General features: G+C 44.1%; 1 protein-coding gene across 1 annotated transcript in view; it reads left to right on the top strand.

Annotated features, from left to right (window-relative positions):
• LRP2 (LDL receptor related protein 2) overlaps positions 1-14,445 on the top strand; it is a 194,161-nt gene extending 179,716 nt beyond the window's left edge. Inside the window, exons 70-79 of the mRNA XM_045780260.2 lie at positions 109-285; positions 2,735-2,854; positions 5,113-5,203; positions 6,034-6,101; positions 6,291-6,408; positions 7,108-7,237; positions 8,292-8,393; positions 10,181-10,288; positions 13,842-13,913; positions 14,103-14,445. Coding sequence (XP_045636216.2) covers positions 109-285; positions 2,735-2,854; positions 5,113-5,203; positions 6,034-6,101; positions 6,291-6,408; positions 7,108-7,237; positions 8,292-8,393; positions 10,181-10,288; positions 13,842-13,913; positions 14,103-14,258 — 1,142 coding nt within the window. The 3' untranslated portion in view covers positions 14,259-14,445. The remainder of the gene's footprint in view (positions 1-108; positions 286-2,734; positions 2,855-5,112; positions 5,204-6,033; positions 6,102-6,290; positions 6,409-7,107; positions 7,238-8,291; positions 8,394-10,180; positions 10,289-13,841; positions 13,914-14,102) is intronic.
• Positions 14,446-14,914: the final 469 nt, after the last annotated feature.

The following is a 14,914-nucleotide window of genomic DNA, read 5'->3' as shown; positions in this document are numbered from 1 at the left end:
TGTATTAGGGATTAATTCAAGCATAGTGACATCTGATATAAAAGAGGAGTAGGGTATTTCCTATTCAATAACTTTGTTTTGTTTTGATTTTCCTCTGTGGGTAAACAGCAACGAACCCATATAGTCTGGACATCTTTGAAGGCCAGTTTTACTGGATATCTAAGGATAAGGGAGAAGTATGGAAGCAAGATAAATTTGGGCGAGATGAGAAAGAGAAAATGCTGATGGTGAACCCATGGCTCACTCAAGTTCGAATCTTCCATCAACATAGATACGATCAGTCAGGTAACACCAACCTCGGAATAAGATGTTCCTTATTATCTGGAAACCTTATTTCAAATTAATGGCTATATTGTTGGAAAGTGGTAGTGGATTATAATAGTCTGATCTCTTGGTACATGAACGGTGTGAGTGCATATGTGTGTGTGTATATGTGTGTGTGTTAACCATTTTGACCAAAGAAAGATAAAATTGGAGGTCAGATGTAATTATGTACATCACCAGCAGATGTGAAGTAAAAATATTTCAGTCTTCATTGGAGTACAGGTATATACTTCTAGGCCACAGAATCCAGCAGGCATCAAACCCCTGCTTAGGTGGGTTACAACGGGTTTCGTGGATATGGTTGGTGTTACATACTCTTGCTGTTCTAAGGCTAGGCTAGTCAGGTTATCCTGAGCTATGTGAGCCTCGGTTTAAAATTGTCAGTCATATGTGTCTGTATCCCCTCTCCTCTTTCCCATTTTCTTTGTTGTGGATCCTGCTTCATCAGGTTACCTGTGTTCTAATTCATCCTTCACCATTGAATGGAGTAAGGTGAAAGGGAAGGGAAATTTTTTTTTTTAAGATTTGATTTATTTATTTGAGAGAGAGAAAGTGGAGAGAGAGAGAGAGCATGAGATGGGGGAAGAGTCAGACTCCCTGCTGAGCAGGGAGCAGAAGCTGAAGGCAGACAGTTAACCGACTGAGCCACCCAGGCACCCTGGAAGGGAGCGAGGAAAGGAAATCGATTTTTATTAAGCTCTCAAAGTCAGATTCTCTCTTCAAGTGTTAACTCAGACAGATGGTTACTTCAGTTAATCTCCAAAACTGTATAAAGAGGTTTTATTTTCATCTCTCATATAAGGAACCCCACTGATACAATAGCTCTTAAGTCCTCCATGTTCCTGGGGCTCTTGTGCTGGGCAGTTCTAAAGACAGGAGGGGAGAGCACAGTGCACATAGTGAGCCCCCTCTCTGGTCCTTGTAGAGAAGGCTACCGAGGAGTTGGAGGAAGATCTGGAGCCAGCTGGGCCCCCTTAAGAGGGTGCTGATTACTGTGTAGGCCAGAGACGTAGCCCAGCTGTGCCAGATTAGCATTGACTCTGGACCAATAGTTCTCACATTTGAGCATGATCAGAATCCTCTAGAGAGCTTGTGGAATGTGTATTGTTGGGCCCCACCTGAGGGGTTTCTGATTTAATATCCCTGAGGTGGCTTAAAAATGTGCATTTCCAGTAAGTTCCCAACTGATGCTGATGTTGCTGGTTAAGGAACCACATTTGAAGAGTCCTGCTCCAGGCCCTACGCAACTGTGGGCCATGGACCAGTAGCACTGGTATCTTACGGGAGTTGGTGAGAAATGCAAGACTGTCAGGCCTCACCCAGACCCTTTGCATCAGATTCCCTAGGTGATTTGTATTACATTCAAGTTTGGAAAGTTCTGCTTTAGAGGGCTGAAGAAATGGGCAGATTTTGAGTGAGACTTTGGAATATGGTTTCTTATTTTATAGCCATGCCGTGTCTGTGCTTACATATTGGACGTCAGAGAATCAGGATCACAGAATGTTAGTCTGAGAGGGAATTTACAGATCATCTATACCTTGGAGAAATCATAATATAGGCTAAGGTAGAATTCAGAAGACTCCAGAATTACTTGAGAAGCTTTTAACGGTAACACTTGTGTTGCATCCTCGACCAATTTAAATCTGAATTTCTGTGACTGGGCATCCATAGTTGTGAATAGCTCCCAGGTGATTCTGATAATCACAGCTTTCAATTCCCTTGTCTGGCAAGTAGCAGAACCAAAGTCCAGAAGAAAGCCTTCCTACGAGGGCGGGGTGGAAATCCTATCTAATGTATGATCTGGACACATTAGGATCTATGGTAATGACACGTCTTGACATAATAATATGGGTCTTATGGGTCTTTTGAACTCTTTCAAATTGCTTTGTGTTGATGGTTTTTTTTTTAAGATTTTATTTATTTATTTGACAGAGAGAGTGAGAGAGCACAAGTAGGGGGAATAGCAGAGGGAGAGGGAGAAGCAGGCTCCCCGCTGAGCAGGGAGCCCAGTGCGGGGCTCGGATCCCAGGGTCCTGGGATCATGACTTGAGCCGAAGGCAGGCACTTAACTATCTGAGCCACCCTGCATTGATAGTTTTTGAGGTCATGCAGTGGACTAGACCCCTGCTTTCCAAACCCGCCAGGGCGAGGCAGGAGCTAGGTAATGCCCGGGGAATACGTGAGTGGCACAGGAGTAGGCTGGAGGGGCTGTGCGACTCTGGTGGGGCGGCACGGGAGACATGGTATAAATGAGGTGAGTAGCCAGGTGGCATGTAGCCTAGCGGTGCTGGGACGTTGCCTGGGCCCTGATGTCCCCGGGCAGGGCCACAGCTCAGTTGATGGGTGTATCCTCGGTTGGCAGTCTCATTTCCTCCCAGACCCTAACCGCTGGTTCTCATGTGCTTTCCAGTGCCCAACCGCTGTAAAAATGTCTGCAGTCATCTCTGCCTCCTGAGACCGGGAGGATACAGCTGTGCCTGCCCCCAAGGCTCCTCCTTCATTGCAGGGAGCAGCACTGATTGTAACGCAGGTAAGGGGCCCCGCCTGGGCAGCCCCGGGGGCCTGGGGACAATCATCTACCTTCTACAGTAGGCTCCCTCCGAGCGTTTCATCTTTTGCGGGAGCCTGAAAAATCCCTGTGTGCTGGGTCCTTTGCAGGATAGAGTGCGGGCGGCTGGAAGGAGGGATGAGAGATCAGGAAGTAGGAATAGAGCTGAGTGGGGCTGAGGGAGCCAAACAGAACTGGTGTTCCGATGATTGCTGAGAATTATTTGCTAGGATCTGTGTAGATCCCAGTGCCCCCAAATCTACTGTTGTGTTGTTTTGTAAAGATAGTGGAAGAGTGGGTTTTCTGTAAGGCCTCTGCCTCCTTTCTCTACCCCATACTGGAAGTCTGTTGCTCCCGAATCCATTCAGTCTTAACTGGAGTGCCTCAAGTGGGGAACTAGGTTCCTGAAGTGGGGGGCCTTATCCAGTACAGATGGGAGGGCCAGGGGAGGGTCACTGTTTTCCTCACATGCTCATTTCAAAGTTTTGTCAAGTGAAAAAGGGCCGCATTTTAAAAGGTACCTTCATTGTTGGGAGATGGAGGCCAGAATTAGGAAGCCGTGGTTTACTTCTCATCCCAAATGCCGTGGATGGTCTGTGCCTGGCAAGACCTTTCTTCAGTGGCTCTTAAATTAAGGAATGTATAAACCATGGGTATCCACTAGTGACCCTAACCAATTTTTAATATGCAAATTACAAAAATCATCCTGCAGTTCACTAATGGCCCATTTTGTGGCTCATGTCCTTGTTTTTATGTTTTAGTGACCCATTTTATGGTTCCCTTCCCTCAGTTTTAGCTGATGGGGATGTGCTTAACCGCCGTTGGCCACCAGGGGGAGCAAGTGGTTAAACAAGGCACCACCTTTTGAGTTTTCCCAACCAGGCTGAAAAGTTGGCAGGTTTAGAGAATGAAACTCAGGGAGAGAAAACTGCTTCCCCCTCTTCCCTTCCCGTATCCCCACTCTGATCCCAAGGCTCCTGGAGAAATATTGGCAAGATTACAATATTTAGCAATATTTTGAACCAAACAAAGATTTCAGGCTTTTGACATTTGTTCTATGCTGTAGATGGATGGTTCTGACATTTACTGCAGTTTCACACTCAGGAGTAGTGTTGTCCAAGTTGTCACCTTGTCTACGACTTTCCTCATTTACATTTTTTGCCAAGTGCATTATAGTAAGATTCTTGTTTAAAAGAGCCTAACCAAAGCAAGCATGCTAATGGTGGTAGTTATTCCATATGAGGTCTTGGTTTGGTATATTAGTTAATTTGATGAGTATTTGAGTGCCTACATTGTGCTAGGCACTAAGTGCTGGAGATAACCAGAAGTGAACAAAACAGATCCTTTGCTCTTGTTGAGTTTATATTCTAATAGGACTGTAAACAGAGACCCTCCCCCCAAATATATAATGTAAGGTGGTAAAAGCAAAAGGAGAAAACTAAGTCAGGGTAAGAGAGATGAGGGTGGGGTGGGAGTTGGGTTGCCTTAGACAGAATTCCAGGAAGGCCTCTCTGATGAAGTGAACTTTGAGTAGAGATTCAGATTGAGGGACTGAGCCAGGAGGGCATCTGAACTCCTTAAATAAGCACACATGTGATAAATACTCACTGAGCTTCTTCTGCATATGAGACATGGGAACACTAACAAACCCCATCAGGCACATGCAGGGAAGAGTGGGGGCTGAGCTGGAACAGGGGCCCAGAGCAAGGGCAGTTTTGGAGGACTTCAGAAAGAGCACATCTCTAACCAGCTGCCCATCAGGCGTCTGTGCATGAGCGTTATGTGTCTGTCAGTTGATCGATGGGTCCCTGATGCTTTGGAGCCTTCAGCTGAAGTTTCGAGGTGTGTCCAGATTAAACTCTGGTGTTTAATTGGGCTTGCAGAGGAGAATTCTGAAAACTTCAGATGAGAACGCGAATGTCCTAAGAGATTCCTTTACCGTAGTTTCTTTTAAACGTTAATGTATGTTCTGGAGTGTAGCGTCTCTTCACTGTTTGGGGGGAAATGCTCTAAACTACCTCTTTCCTTCCACCAGATGTATGTTACTTCCCCAAACCTTATTATTGATAAGGAAAGTCATCTGACTTGAGTGGCAGGTGACATTTTGATAGGGAGACTAATTAGCTGCCCCACCGCCATCCGCTTCCCACTCTGACCCTGGGCCTGAAGCAGATTTGCATGGTTTGGGCGCTCTGCTGAGTGTGGCTGACTAACACATGCATGGCTTTCCCTTTCTGCAGCCATCGAAAGTCCTATCAACATGCCCCCCCCATGCAGGTGTATGTACGGAGGAAATTGCTATTTTGATGAGAATGACCTCCCCAAATGCAAGTAAGTCTGAATGTTGAGGTCCGAGCTGTAGGCCTTGCCTCTTCTGGGGGAATTTGACACAAAGTAGCCAGAAAAACAAGTACAGGCACCTTGCCAGTTCCCTAATTTTAACATCTTCACCAGCTTGCCCTCCCTAGGGGGAGTCCGAAGAGAACTAAGGCCGTGCTACTCAAACTGTACTGTGCATAAGAATCATCTGGATCAAATGCCCATCTCCTTCACAGGGATTCTGCATTTCCAACACCACCACCCCCTCCCCAGGAGATGCCACAGGATTGTGGGCCAACTCTAACAAGGGGTTAGAGAAGCGACAACCCCATTTTTCTACTCACCTGGTGTTGTTAATGACGCTAGGATTGTGGGAGACCAGCTGTCCGCAGGGCTGCTTCAGCCCAAGCACTTGTGATGAGCAGAGACTAGGCTAAAGATTTGGAAAAACAAGAATTGTTGAGAAAGCTCTAACATGGAGCAAGATAAATGGAGGTCTTTAGAAGTATTTAACGAATACGTGTCAGAGGAAGAAACACCATCATGGCTTCCAGTTTTATTCCTGAAGGAAGAACTCCGTAGAGTAGAGGTGACAGCACTAGGTTTACTTGATGACCCTGTAGGTGTCACGGCCACACCACTGAAAGTGAATTTCGAAGCCAGACTGCTGTTCTTTCTGTTCACCATCCCTTGGCAGAGTAAACAAAAGTCCCGCAGGACACATTGACTGTTCTGCATGTAATTTGCTTGGTCAGACCTCTCTCTACCTGAAGATGTGTTTGTAAAAAGCTGTGGAAGCCCAGGAAGGCCGCAGCTGGTGAGCATTCTTCTTTCGCTTCCAGGTGTCCCAGCGGCTACATGGGAAAATACTGTGAAATAGGGCTTTCCAAAGGCGTCCCTCCAGCAACAAGTAAGTTTTAAGAACAAGAGCAACCTGGAAATGTGGCACAGCTCCGATGCTGAAAGCTGTTTAGATGCTGCTTGACTCAGTCTTTGAAGAATGAGTGGTTCTACCCCCGGCTTCCACTGGGAAGTCTTCCAGTTCCTTTCCCGTTCCACGTGCTGACGTGGTCCCTTCTTCTCCCCTCTTTGCTGGCAGCAGTGGCTGTGCTCCTGACAGTCATCCTGATCATCATCGTTGGAGCTTTGGCAGCGTTGGGATTTTTCCACTACAGGAGAACTGGCTCTCTGTTGCCTTCTCTGCCCAAGCTACCAAGGTCAGTTTCATTATGGCAATATGTGACCTTGTGAATCATTTCGGTGTTTTATTATTTTTTTTTAACTTAAAAAAGCATAGCGTGCAGCTTACTTTTTTCTGCAGAAACAGAAAGTAGTGAACTTAAAGCTATCGTTTCAAATCACATTTCTTTCTTTCCTTTTTTTTTTTTTTTAAGACTTTATTTATTTATTTGACAGAGAGACAGCCAGTGAGAGAGGGAACACAAGCAGGGGGAGTGGGAGAGGAAGAAGCAGGCTCCCCGCGGAGGAGCCTGATGTGGGACTCGATCCCAGGACCCTGGGATCAGGCCCTGAGCCGAAGGCAGATGCTTAACGACTGAGCCACCCAGGCGCCCCATCAAATCACATTTCTTAAACAAATGCTTCTTTGAAGCCTGGGGGCAGATCACATTTTATAGTTTAAATGGTTGTGCCCACTGGTGGGCATTCCGGTTGGACTGGAGCACAGTTGGTGGGATGGACCAGGCTTTATTCCTGCTCTTTCTTCAATCTCCAGCGTTCGGGAACGTGCTTTACACTTGCATGTAGCTGAGGCAACTTCCTACTGTATTTGGGGAGTAAATTCAGAGTGGGAATCGAGCACTTCATTTAAGGAAGATTTCGCAATATGGAGGAGAGGGTACTATAGCAAAAGGTTGTTTAAAAAATTGTACATTGTTTCAATTACTTCTTTTCAGTTTAAGCAGTCTAGTTAAATCCTCTGAAAATGGAAATGGGGTGACCTTCAGATCGGGAGCGGATGTTAACATGGATATTGGAGTATCTGGTTTTGGGCCCGAGTCTGCTATCGATCGCTCAATGGTGATGGTGAGTGCGGTTGCAAATGATGGTTTGAGGTTGTCATTTTTACTGTTTTATAAAAGAAACACTTTTATAGAGAATAAAATTAACCTAGAAAAAAAAGATGAAACAGTAGGCCTCTCAAAGTAATGTACACACCTATGTGTGTGTACACTTCCTTTACAATTTACAAATCTACAATTTGCTTCCTTTACAAATTAGGAAACATTAAGTTTGCTGCAGAAAGGTCTCTAAAAATATTAGTAATGATTGAATTCTACCGCTGCTCTAAGTCACAGTTGAATCCTAAACAGTATAAAAGTTAGTAGGAATCTTAAACAGTCTTATGTTTTTTGGGAGAGAGGAGAAAGAGAGCATGGTGTTGTTTTTATTTGGTGACTCTTGGCACGTGAAAGGGAGGAGTAGGGAAATATGTTTCTTAGTCTCACGTATTTTCCCACCCATGTAAAATATTGATGGAATAAGCAGTGATTTTAGGGTCCGCAGTTGGTTCAAATCACAATTCTGCCACCTTCTAAGGCTGTAATCGTCGGCCTGAGGTTATCACTCTGACCCTCACTGTCTCCATCTGTAATGGGTACAGTAACACCTCCTGTGGGGACCAGATGGCTACTTTACGAGTAGACCAGTACAGTCTCTATAATCGTTACTGGAAAATCGTTTTCAGTACTCTGCCTTTCCCCCAAATCTTTCATGTTTGCCCCTGCATTAAAGTACAATATTATCCATTCTTTCCTCTTTCCCATCTCCCTCTTCTCCTCTTTGTTCTTCTCCCACCACCCACTCTTTTCTCTGTTCCTAAGTGAATTGTTTGTATTAAGGAGCCAAAGACAGTGTGGATATAGGGAGAGTGTTTTCTTGATCTGATAATGAGTGCATTTGTTAACTTTGTGTAATGGTTTGTCATATGGAAACCATTGTGTCTTGTGTCTCCTGCCTTTTTTTTTTTTTTGTAAGTTCTTTTTGGTTAAATTTGGCATAGTAGCTGGTATTTCTTCAGGTATGAGGGGGGCACCTTCCTTTGTGTGTAAACCAGATATATATTTTTTTCCTTCATCAGAGTGAAAACTTTGCCATGGAGATGGGGAAGCAGCCCATAATATTTGAAAACCCGATGTATGCATCCAGGGACAGTGATGTGAAAGTGGTTCAGCCAGCCCAGGTGAGAAGGCAGTCCTTTCAGGTGCTTCCGTGGTTTGATCTTGTTCTATTGAATAATACCCTCTTTTTTTTTTTTTTTTTTTTTTTTTTTTTTTTTTTTTAAAGATTTTATTTATTTATTCGACAGAGATAGAGACAGCCAGTGAGAGAGGGAACACAAGCAGGGGGAGTGGGGGAGGAAGAAGCAGGCTCATAGCGGAAGAGCCTGATGTGGGGCTCGATCCCATAATGCCTGGATCACGCCCTGAGCCGAAGGCAGACGCTTAACCGCTGTGCCACCCAGGCGCCCCTGAATAATACCCTCTTAGGGTTCTCCCAGCCAGCCCTCGAATGGAAGGAAACACAGTGTTCCATTCTTCAGCTTGACTGTATGCAGTCACAGGACTGACCCAAGGATATGACACCAACTTGTTGCATAGTTGCTGGGGTTTAGCAACCATTCTTGGGGTGCTGACCAAGAGCCTTTTCATTCTGAGTGGCCAGAGCAAGAATTAGGAGTCCATTCAGGGGCTTGGCAAGCGGTGTCTGGCACACACAGGCTCTCTGTAAATATTTGTGAAATGAACAAGTGAATGATTGTCAGGTCATTATGTAGAGATTTTTGGGACTGGATACACTCTCTGGGTTCTTATTGGTAGCACATGGGTGTTATTTGAGGTGATATCCCCATGGTTTTCTGAAAAGTACAGAAGTCTCCAGAATTGATAGGCAGATCTCTCAAGCTTCCTTTGGTGCAGCCCTATTACTCACTCCTCTTTAAGAGGACCAGGGAGATGACATAGGTGTGTAGATGAAGGAAAAGAACTTTTCATTGGATCTGGGTCAGTAGCTCCCACACCACTTCTCAGGCCTGTCAGCTATTAGCCTGTCCTTTCTTTGTCAGAACAACTAGCCTTTGTGAAATATGGTTTCATTGTTAATACCTAAACTTCTTTTGAAATCATAAGATGTTACCTTTTAAATATGGAAGTGTTTATTTTATGAATAACTTTCCTAAGATCAGAAATAGTTGCATCTTGAGAACATTTTGCCTGATCCTTTGATATCCGGATAGCGAAATCTAATCACACGATAAAATAGATGTGACATCTCATTTGGCATTTTCACCTGAAATAAAATGAGGCCATGTTTACGAACATACCCACTTTTGAGAAGAGATGAAACAGTGAATGTAAAAATACAGGAAAAAGTGAATTTTTTGCCTTGTAATTTGTTAATTATATGTTCATAGTAATTTGGGTTTAAGAGGGAACTTCAGAATCACATGAATGTTACAGAAAAATATCTAGAAGCATATTAATTCCATTATGCCTCTTGTTTCAAACATTCAGCTTCTTATAAGCAGTCCTCTCAGATTATTAATTTTACTCTAAATATCCAGAAATAAGATTCTCAGTTCTCTGATGAGTGTGGGAATAATTCATGCTGTTCCTCTAGGATTTGGTTGCCAATATACAACCAGAGCTGTTTATCTAAAAATATGGTCAAGAGTGGGAATAAGGGAGCACAGAGAACACAATAAAATTGTTATTACTAGGTGAGAGTGTGACCGTGATGTGTGTGTTCGCTTCCCAGGATTAGGGCATGACATAGTGATTGGTGCTCCTGATTTTGGGGAGATGGGAGTGGTGTTTAGTCCCGGGCCATGGGATTAGTCTCATATAAGAAAAATAGTGCCTGGCCATGTCTGTGGGAAAGCAAGGCAGTAAAGAGAACCAAAGAGTTGATGAGAAACTTCACAGCCAAGACTCTTTCAGAACTGGATAATGTCCTTTAATATGCACACAGGTGACGGTATCTGGAAACGTGGATAACCAGAACTATGGAAGTCCCGTAAACCCTTCTGAAATAGCTCCGGACACAAAGCCAACTTCCCCCAGTGCTGATGGAACTCAGGTAACAGTGGCTGCCTACTGAAATGATGTGGGATTTGCAAAGGGCATAGGAATTGCTGGGTTTACTAATGCTAAGGGAAACTAGGGAGACCATGCTAGGCTCACGGACCCAAGATACGTAGGCAGTTAATAAAGATACTTTTTAAAAAATAATAAATTGAAAAACTTTCCAAGCCACATTTCTCACTTTGATTGAGATAGGAATGATATTCCTTGTGATATGGGAGACCATACAGAAAGGAAGGGCAACAGACTTCTGGATCTAGGCTCTTCCATCCAGGAGGTGCTTGATTTTAGAGAATGACTTAGTAAGAAGAAAGAGCTCACTCTATCAAGGATACATGCAGAAGACCCGTTCCTTTTTTAAGTAATGCAATTTTTCTATAGCGTACATCTTTGTTCCCTGAATAATGTCCTGTGTTCCTAGCTTTACTGCTATTACCTGTATTCACCACGAGATGGCACTAATTTGTACTCTCTTCGTCTATCCATCTATCCACCCAACCAACCAACGTTTTTGCCCTTAGTGTGCCAGGCACAGTGTTTAGCACTGGAGAGTAAAAGAAAAAAGACCACTAATGGAATTTCTCTGTCATGCTTTCAGGCACTTTGAAATTTTTAGGCTATTTGGTCTACAGAGAGAAATTCAATAAATAAATATGATATAAAATTCTGTGTTAACGTATAATCTGTCGCTAGTTTTAATGGATACATACGAAAGCTAAATAAGATCTAGCCGTCTGATTCTGGCAGACTGTTTAACCTCTGGGTTCTAGAGTCTTAATGTTGCTCTTGGGGGCACTGTTGGCATATGAAGTGAGATAGTGCTTTGTGGTACAAAACTTTGTGTATTGTAAGACATTTTCGTATTCGTGGCCCCTGTCCACCAAGTGTCAGTAGTGTCTCCCCCAGTGCATTGTGGCCCCAGAAATGATCCTCCACTCTGCCTCTCCGCACATTCCCGATAGAGAACACAAGGATCTGAATGTCTCACTTCTAAGGTTTTATGACTTCTTCTGTAAAGTAATGTAAAAAAACAAATCCAAGGGTAGTTAGAAATCTGACCATTTACACAAATTTCTCAGATTGCATAATCTATATGCATAATTTGTATCTGCAGAGTTAACTTGGAAGTCATGTTGGATTTTCAGCACCTCAGATACTGGTTCCCGTTCAGCTTGTTTGGATCAAAATAAAAGTTGAACTAAATTCATGCTAACGAGGGGCACCTGGGTGGCTAAGTCAGTTAAGCCTCCGACTCTTGTTTTTGGCTCAGGTCATGATCTCAGGGTCTTGAGATCAAGCCCCGTGTTGGACTCCAGCGTCATGCTCCGTGCTGGGCATGGAGCCTGCTTAAGATCCTCTCTCTCCCTCTCCCCTCCTCCCTTCACCCCCGCACTCACTCTCTCTCTAAAAAAAAAAAAAAAAAAAATGATGCTAATGAGCCCATTAAACTGTCTACCTTTTTATGTTTCATGTACTAATTCCTTCTTCTCCTGAGACACACACACACACACACACACACACCAGACACCTACAAATGTTGTATTAGAAAGGAATTTTCAGTTTCATATTTTTCAAGGAACTGAATTTTTTTCTTTTTTTTTTTTTTTAAGATTTTATTTATTTATTTGACAGAGATAGAGACAGCCAGCGAGAGAGGGAACACAAGCAGGGGGAGTGGGAGAGGAAGAAGCAGGCTCATAGCGGAGGAGCCTGATGTGGGGCTCGATCTCAGAACGCTGGGATCACGCCCTGAGCCGAAGGCAGACGCTTAACCGCCGTGCCACCCAGGCGCCCCTGAATTTTTTTCTTTAGGTTACATTTGAAAGTGGATTTTGGAGATTAATTTTCCGCAGACACCAAAATACTTGAGTGTCACAATGTCGTGTGACTCCCTAAATCTGACTCAACCCCAAGGCAGTGCCAGATTTACTTTATATTCTCCACTTATTTACTTATTTTTTTTCAGTCCATTTCAAGTCTAGCGATCGTCTTCACTAGACAGAGTCTCTCCCCGCCTGCGCAGGAAGGGGAATGTGGTGGGGCTGCTGCAGCCTCTGACCTGCGCATCTGTCATCAGAAACACAATGATCACTGGAAGACTTTTCAAGTGAGCGTAGATCTTCACCCGTCACAGTCCCTTTCTTTCTCATCTTCATCTTTGCCGTATGTCGGCTCTTCCTCTTGCTTTTTTTTTCTTTTATCGGTTGAGGCTGAGACCGTCTGAGTCTGTTCTGCGTGGTGTATCTAGCGATCTCCCTGTATCTGTTGTCTCCTGGGCGCTGAGAAAGCAGCCAGTGTGGCTTAAAGCCGTAGAGGCACGTGGTTACGGTCTCTCTAGGTTAACGTTAATGTGCCAAAGAGGCTCACAAATCTTTCGTCGGTAGATAGGCTCAAAGGACTCAATTCTAGGAACATGAATTCCTGTGACTCAGTTCCATCCTTTTCCAACAGTCAGGTTGAGATGCACCGGACTTCCCAAGGAGATAGAAATGAAAATCACCGCAGCTGCTCTTGTTAGTAATTGCTTCACTCCAAGTAGCCCATTCCGGAAGCGGAAGCGTCCCGAGGCCAGGCTCTTGACCTGAGTGTGTTCATCTTTCTCTTAGTGGTGGTCATGTCCGGAGCAGGTGCTCACTTACGTGTGGATTACAGTGAATGGTCTTCTGTGGTCATGTGTCCCCCACTCCTTCACGTATTGGCCCCCTGCTTTCACAGAGCAAGAGATACCCCTAAACGTATGGGCTGCCTTAACTACCTGCTGGGGTAGGATGGCTGTTCTCTTGCTTTCTCTTTCCTTGCCTCCTTCCATCTGGCAGCCCGTACTGTGTCCAGCGCTGGCACCGTGCGCAGCTTTTCAGCAAACCCAGGCAACCCACCATCGTCTACGGTGATTTCTCTTTGGGTTCTTCAGTCTATGGGCCTCGGAGTCCTGTAATCGTTGCCTACTCTTCCACCCACAATTCAGTTATATGAGCTTGCTGTGACTCTGTTTCCTCATCCGTAACGTAAGAGCACCTGCCTCACAGAGCTGCCAGAAAGAGAAATTGGGAAACTTGTAGATACCCAGTAAACTCTTAATAAATGGTAATTTTTGTTATCACCATGGCTATTTTGATTACAGGAGGAAATGGTGAAGGGAGAAGGGATATGCTTGCATTGACCAAGGATCAAGACACCATTTTAGGAAATGGGAGTTACAATCTGGCTTTTTCCTTACATTTTTGGCAGCCCACGAAGAAATCTCTTGCCTTTGTCAGAGCTTCTCGATTCTAGAGGCACAGGTTCTGTCAACTATACATGTCAAGTCAAGGAAATGTTATAAAATTTATTAGATGAAAAGAGCCCAGAGACTTTTCAGTTTCAGTTTGGGAACCATCTGAGGAGGAACAGAACAATTTACCCAAGGGGCAGGTCACACGGTCCCAGGTCCAAATTTGCTTTGTCCTTTACTAAGAAGACATTTTAAAACTTCTGTGAGGGGAACAAATTCACGGAAAAAAAAAAAATTCCATTACTGAAGGTTGTCTGTTTTCCCCTTTCTCATTTAGGCAACAAAATGGAATATCTTCAAACGAAAACTGAAACCAACCACCAACTTTGAAAATCCAATCTACGCAGAGGTAATTGTTGACCATTTGTCTTAGCACAAGCATTCGGCGTTCTTCCTTAACAATCACTTGCTTGGCTGCATGGGATGTACGCTCAGATTATTCTGAGCAAATTGGCAAAGATTGGTTTTCTTCACACGAAACTCTTTCTAGTCCTGCTGGGGGAATAAATGGCTGATACGTGTTCCATTGTGGTCTTAGATGGAGAATGAGCAGGACAGCCCGGCTGTGGCTCCGCCTCCAGCGCCGTCCATCCCGGCTAAAAGCTCCCCGAGAGGCCCGGTGCCGACCTACACTGCAACAGAAGACACTTTCACAGACACCGCGAACCTGGTGAGGGAAGACTCGGAGGTATAGCTATGCCAGCTATGGAGGGAATAATTAGAAACCCACTTTTGCACAGATATTTTTTACAAACAGATGAAGAGAAAGTTAACATTCAGTACTTTATTAAAAAAAATATATATTTTTTCCCGGTTCGCCTATAGTTGGAAGTGTCCATGGAAACTCTGCCTTGTGTGTCTTTTTTTTTTTTTTTTTTTTACTTATGCCATCTCCTATTTTTACAGATAATTATCACAATGTACTATATGTATATCTTTGCACTGAAGCTATCTGAAGGTAATTCTATAAATATACTGTACATTTGTAAATTTTGGAAAGATTATCACATCATTAAATTTGCTGATAAAAGATCTGCTGAATTGGTTGGTGATCATTACAGTAAATATCCAACAAGGAAAGGAATTGACTTGGGGCCTTTAGCCGCGTCTAAAGAGGCGGTACCGCTCCTAGTCCCTGTAGGATTATCCGGGAAGGAAATCCAGGCCCCACTCTTGGGTCCAGTTTTTATACCTCGGCACTTAATTCACGTTCACCATCACCTGTAACCTGATCAGTAGGCCTGTTGATAGAGGGTGCCGTGTGTTGTACGGACACCTGGATCTGACTGTAGCCGCCTCAGAAAATGCAGAAAACCAATTCAGTGTCACCCTTCTGCGTGTTTGTGTTGC

The sequence above is a fragment of the Ursus americanus genome, chromosome 1 (genome assembly GCF_024610735.1).
Source record: "Ursus americanus isolate L20-20 chromosome 1, mUrsAme1.1.p, whole genome shotgun sequence".
Classification (NCBI taxonomy): Eukaryota; Metazoa; Chordata; class Mammalia; order Carnivora; family Ursidae; genus Ursus; species Ursus americanus.
Note: the sequence above shows the minus strand (reverse complement) of the source record. Positions and strands in the feature narration are given on the sequence as shown.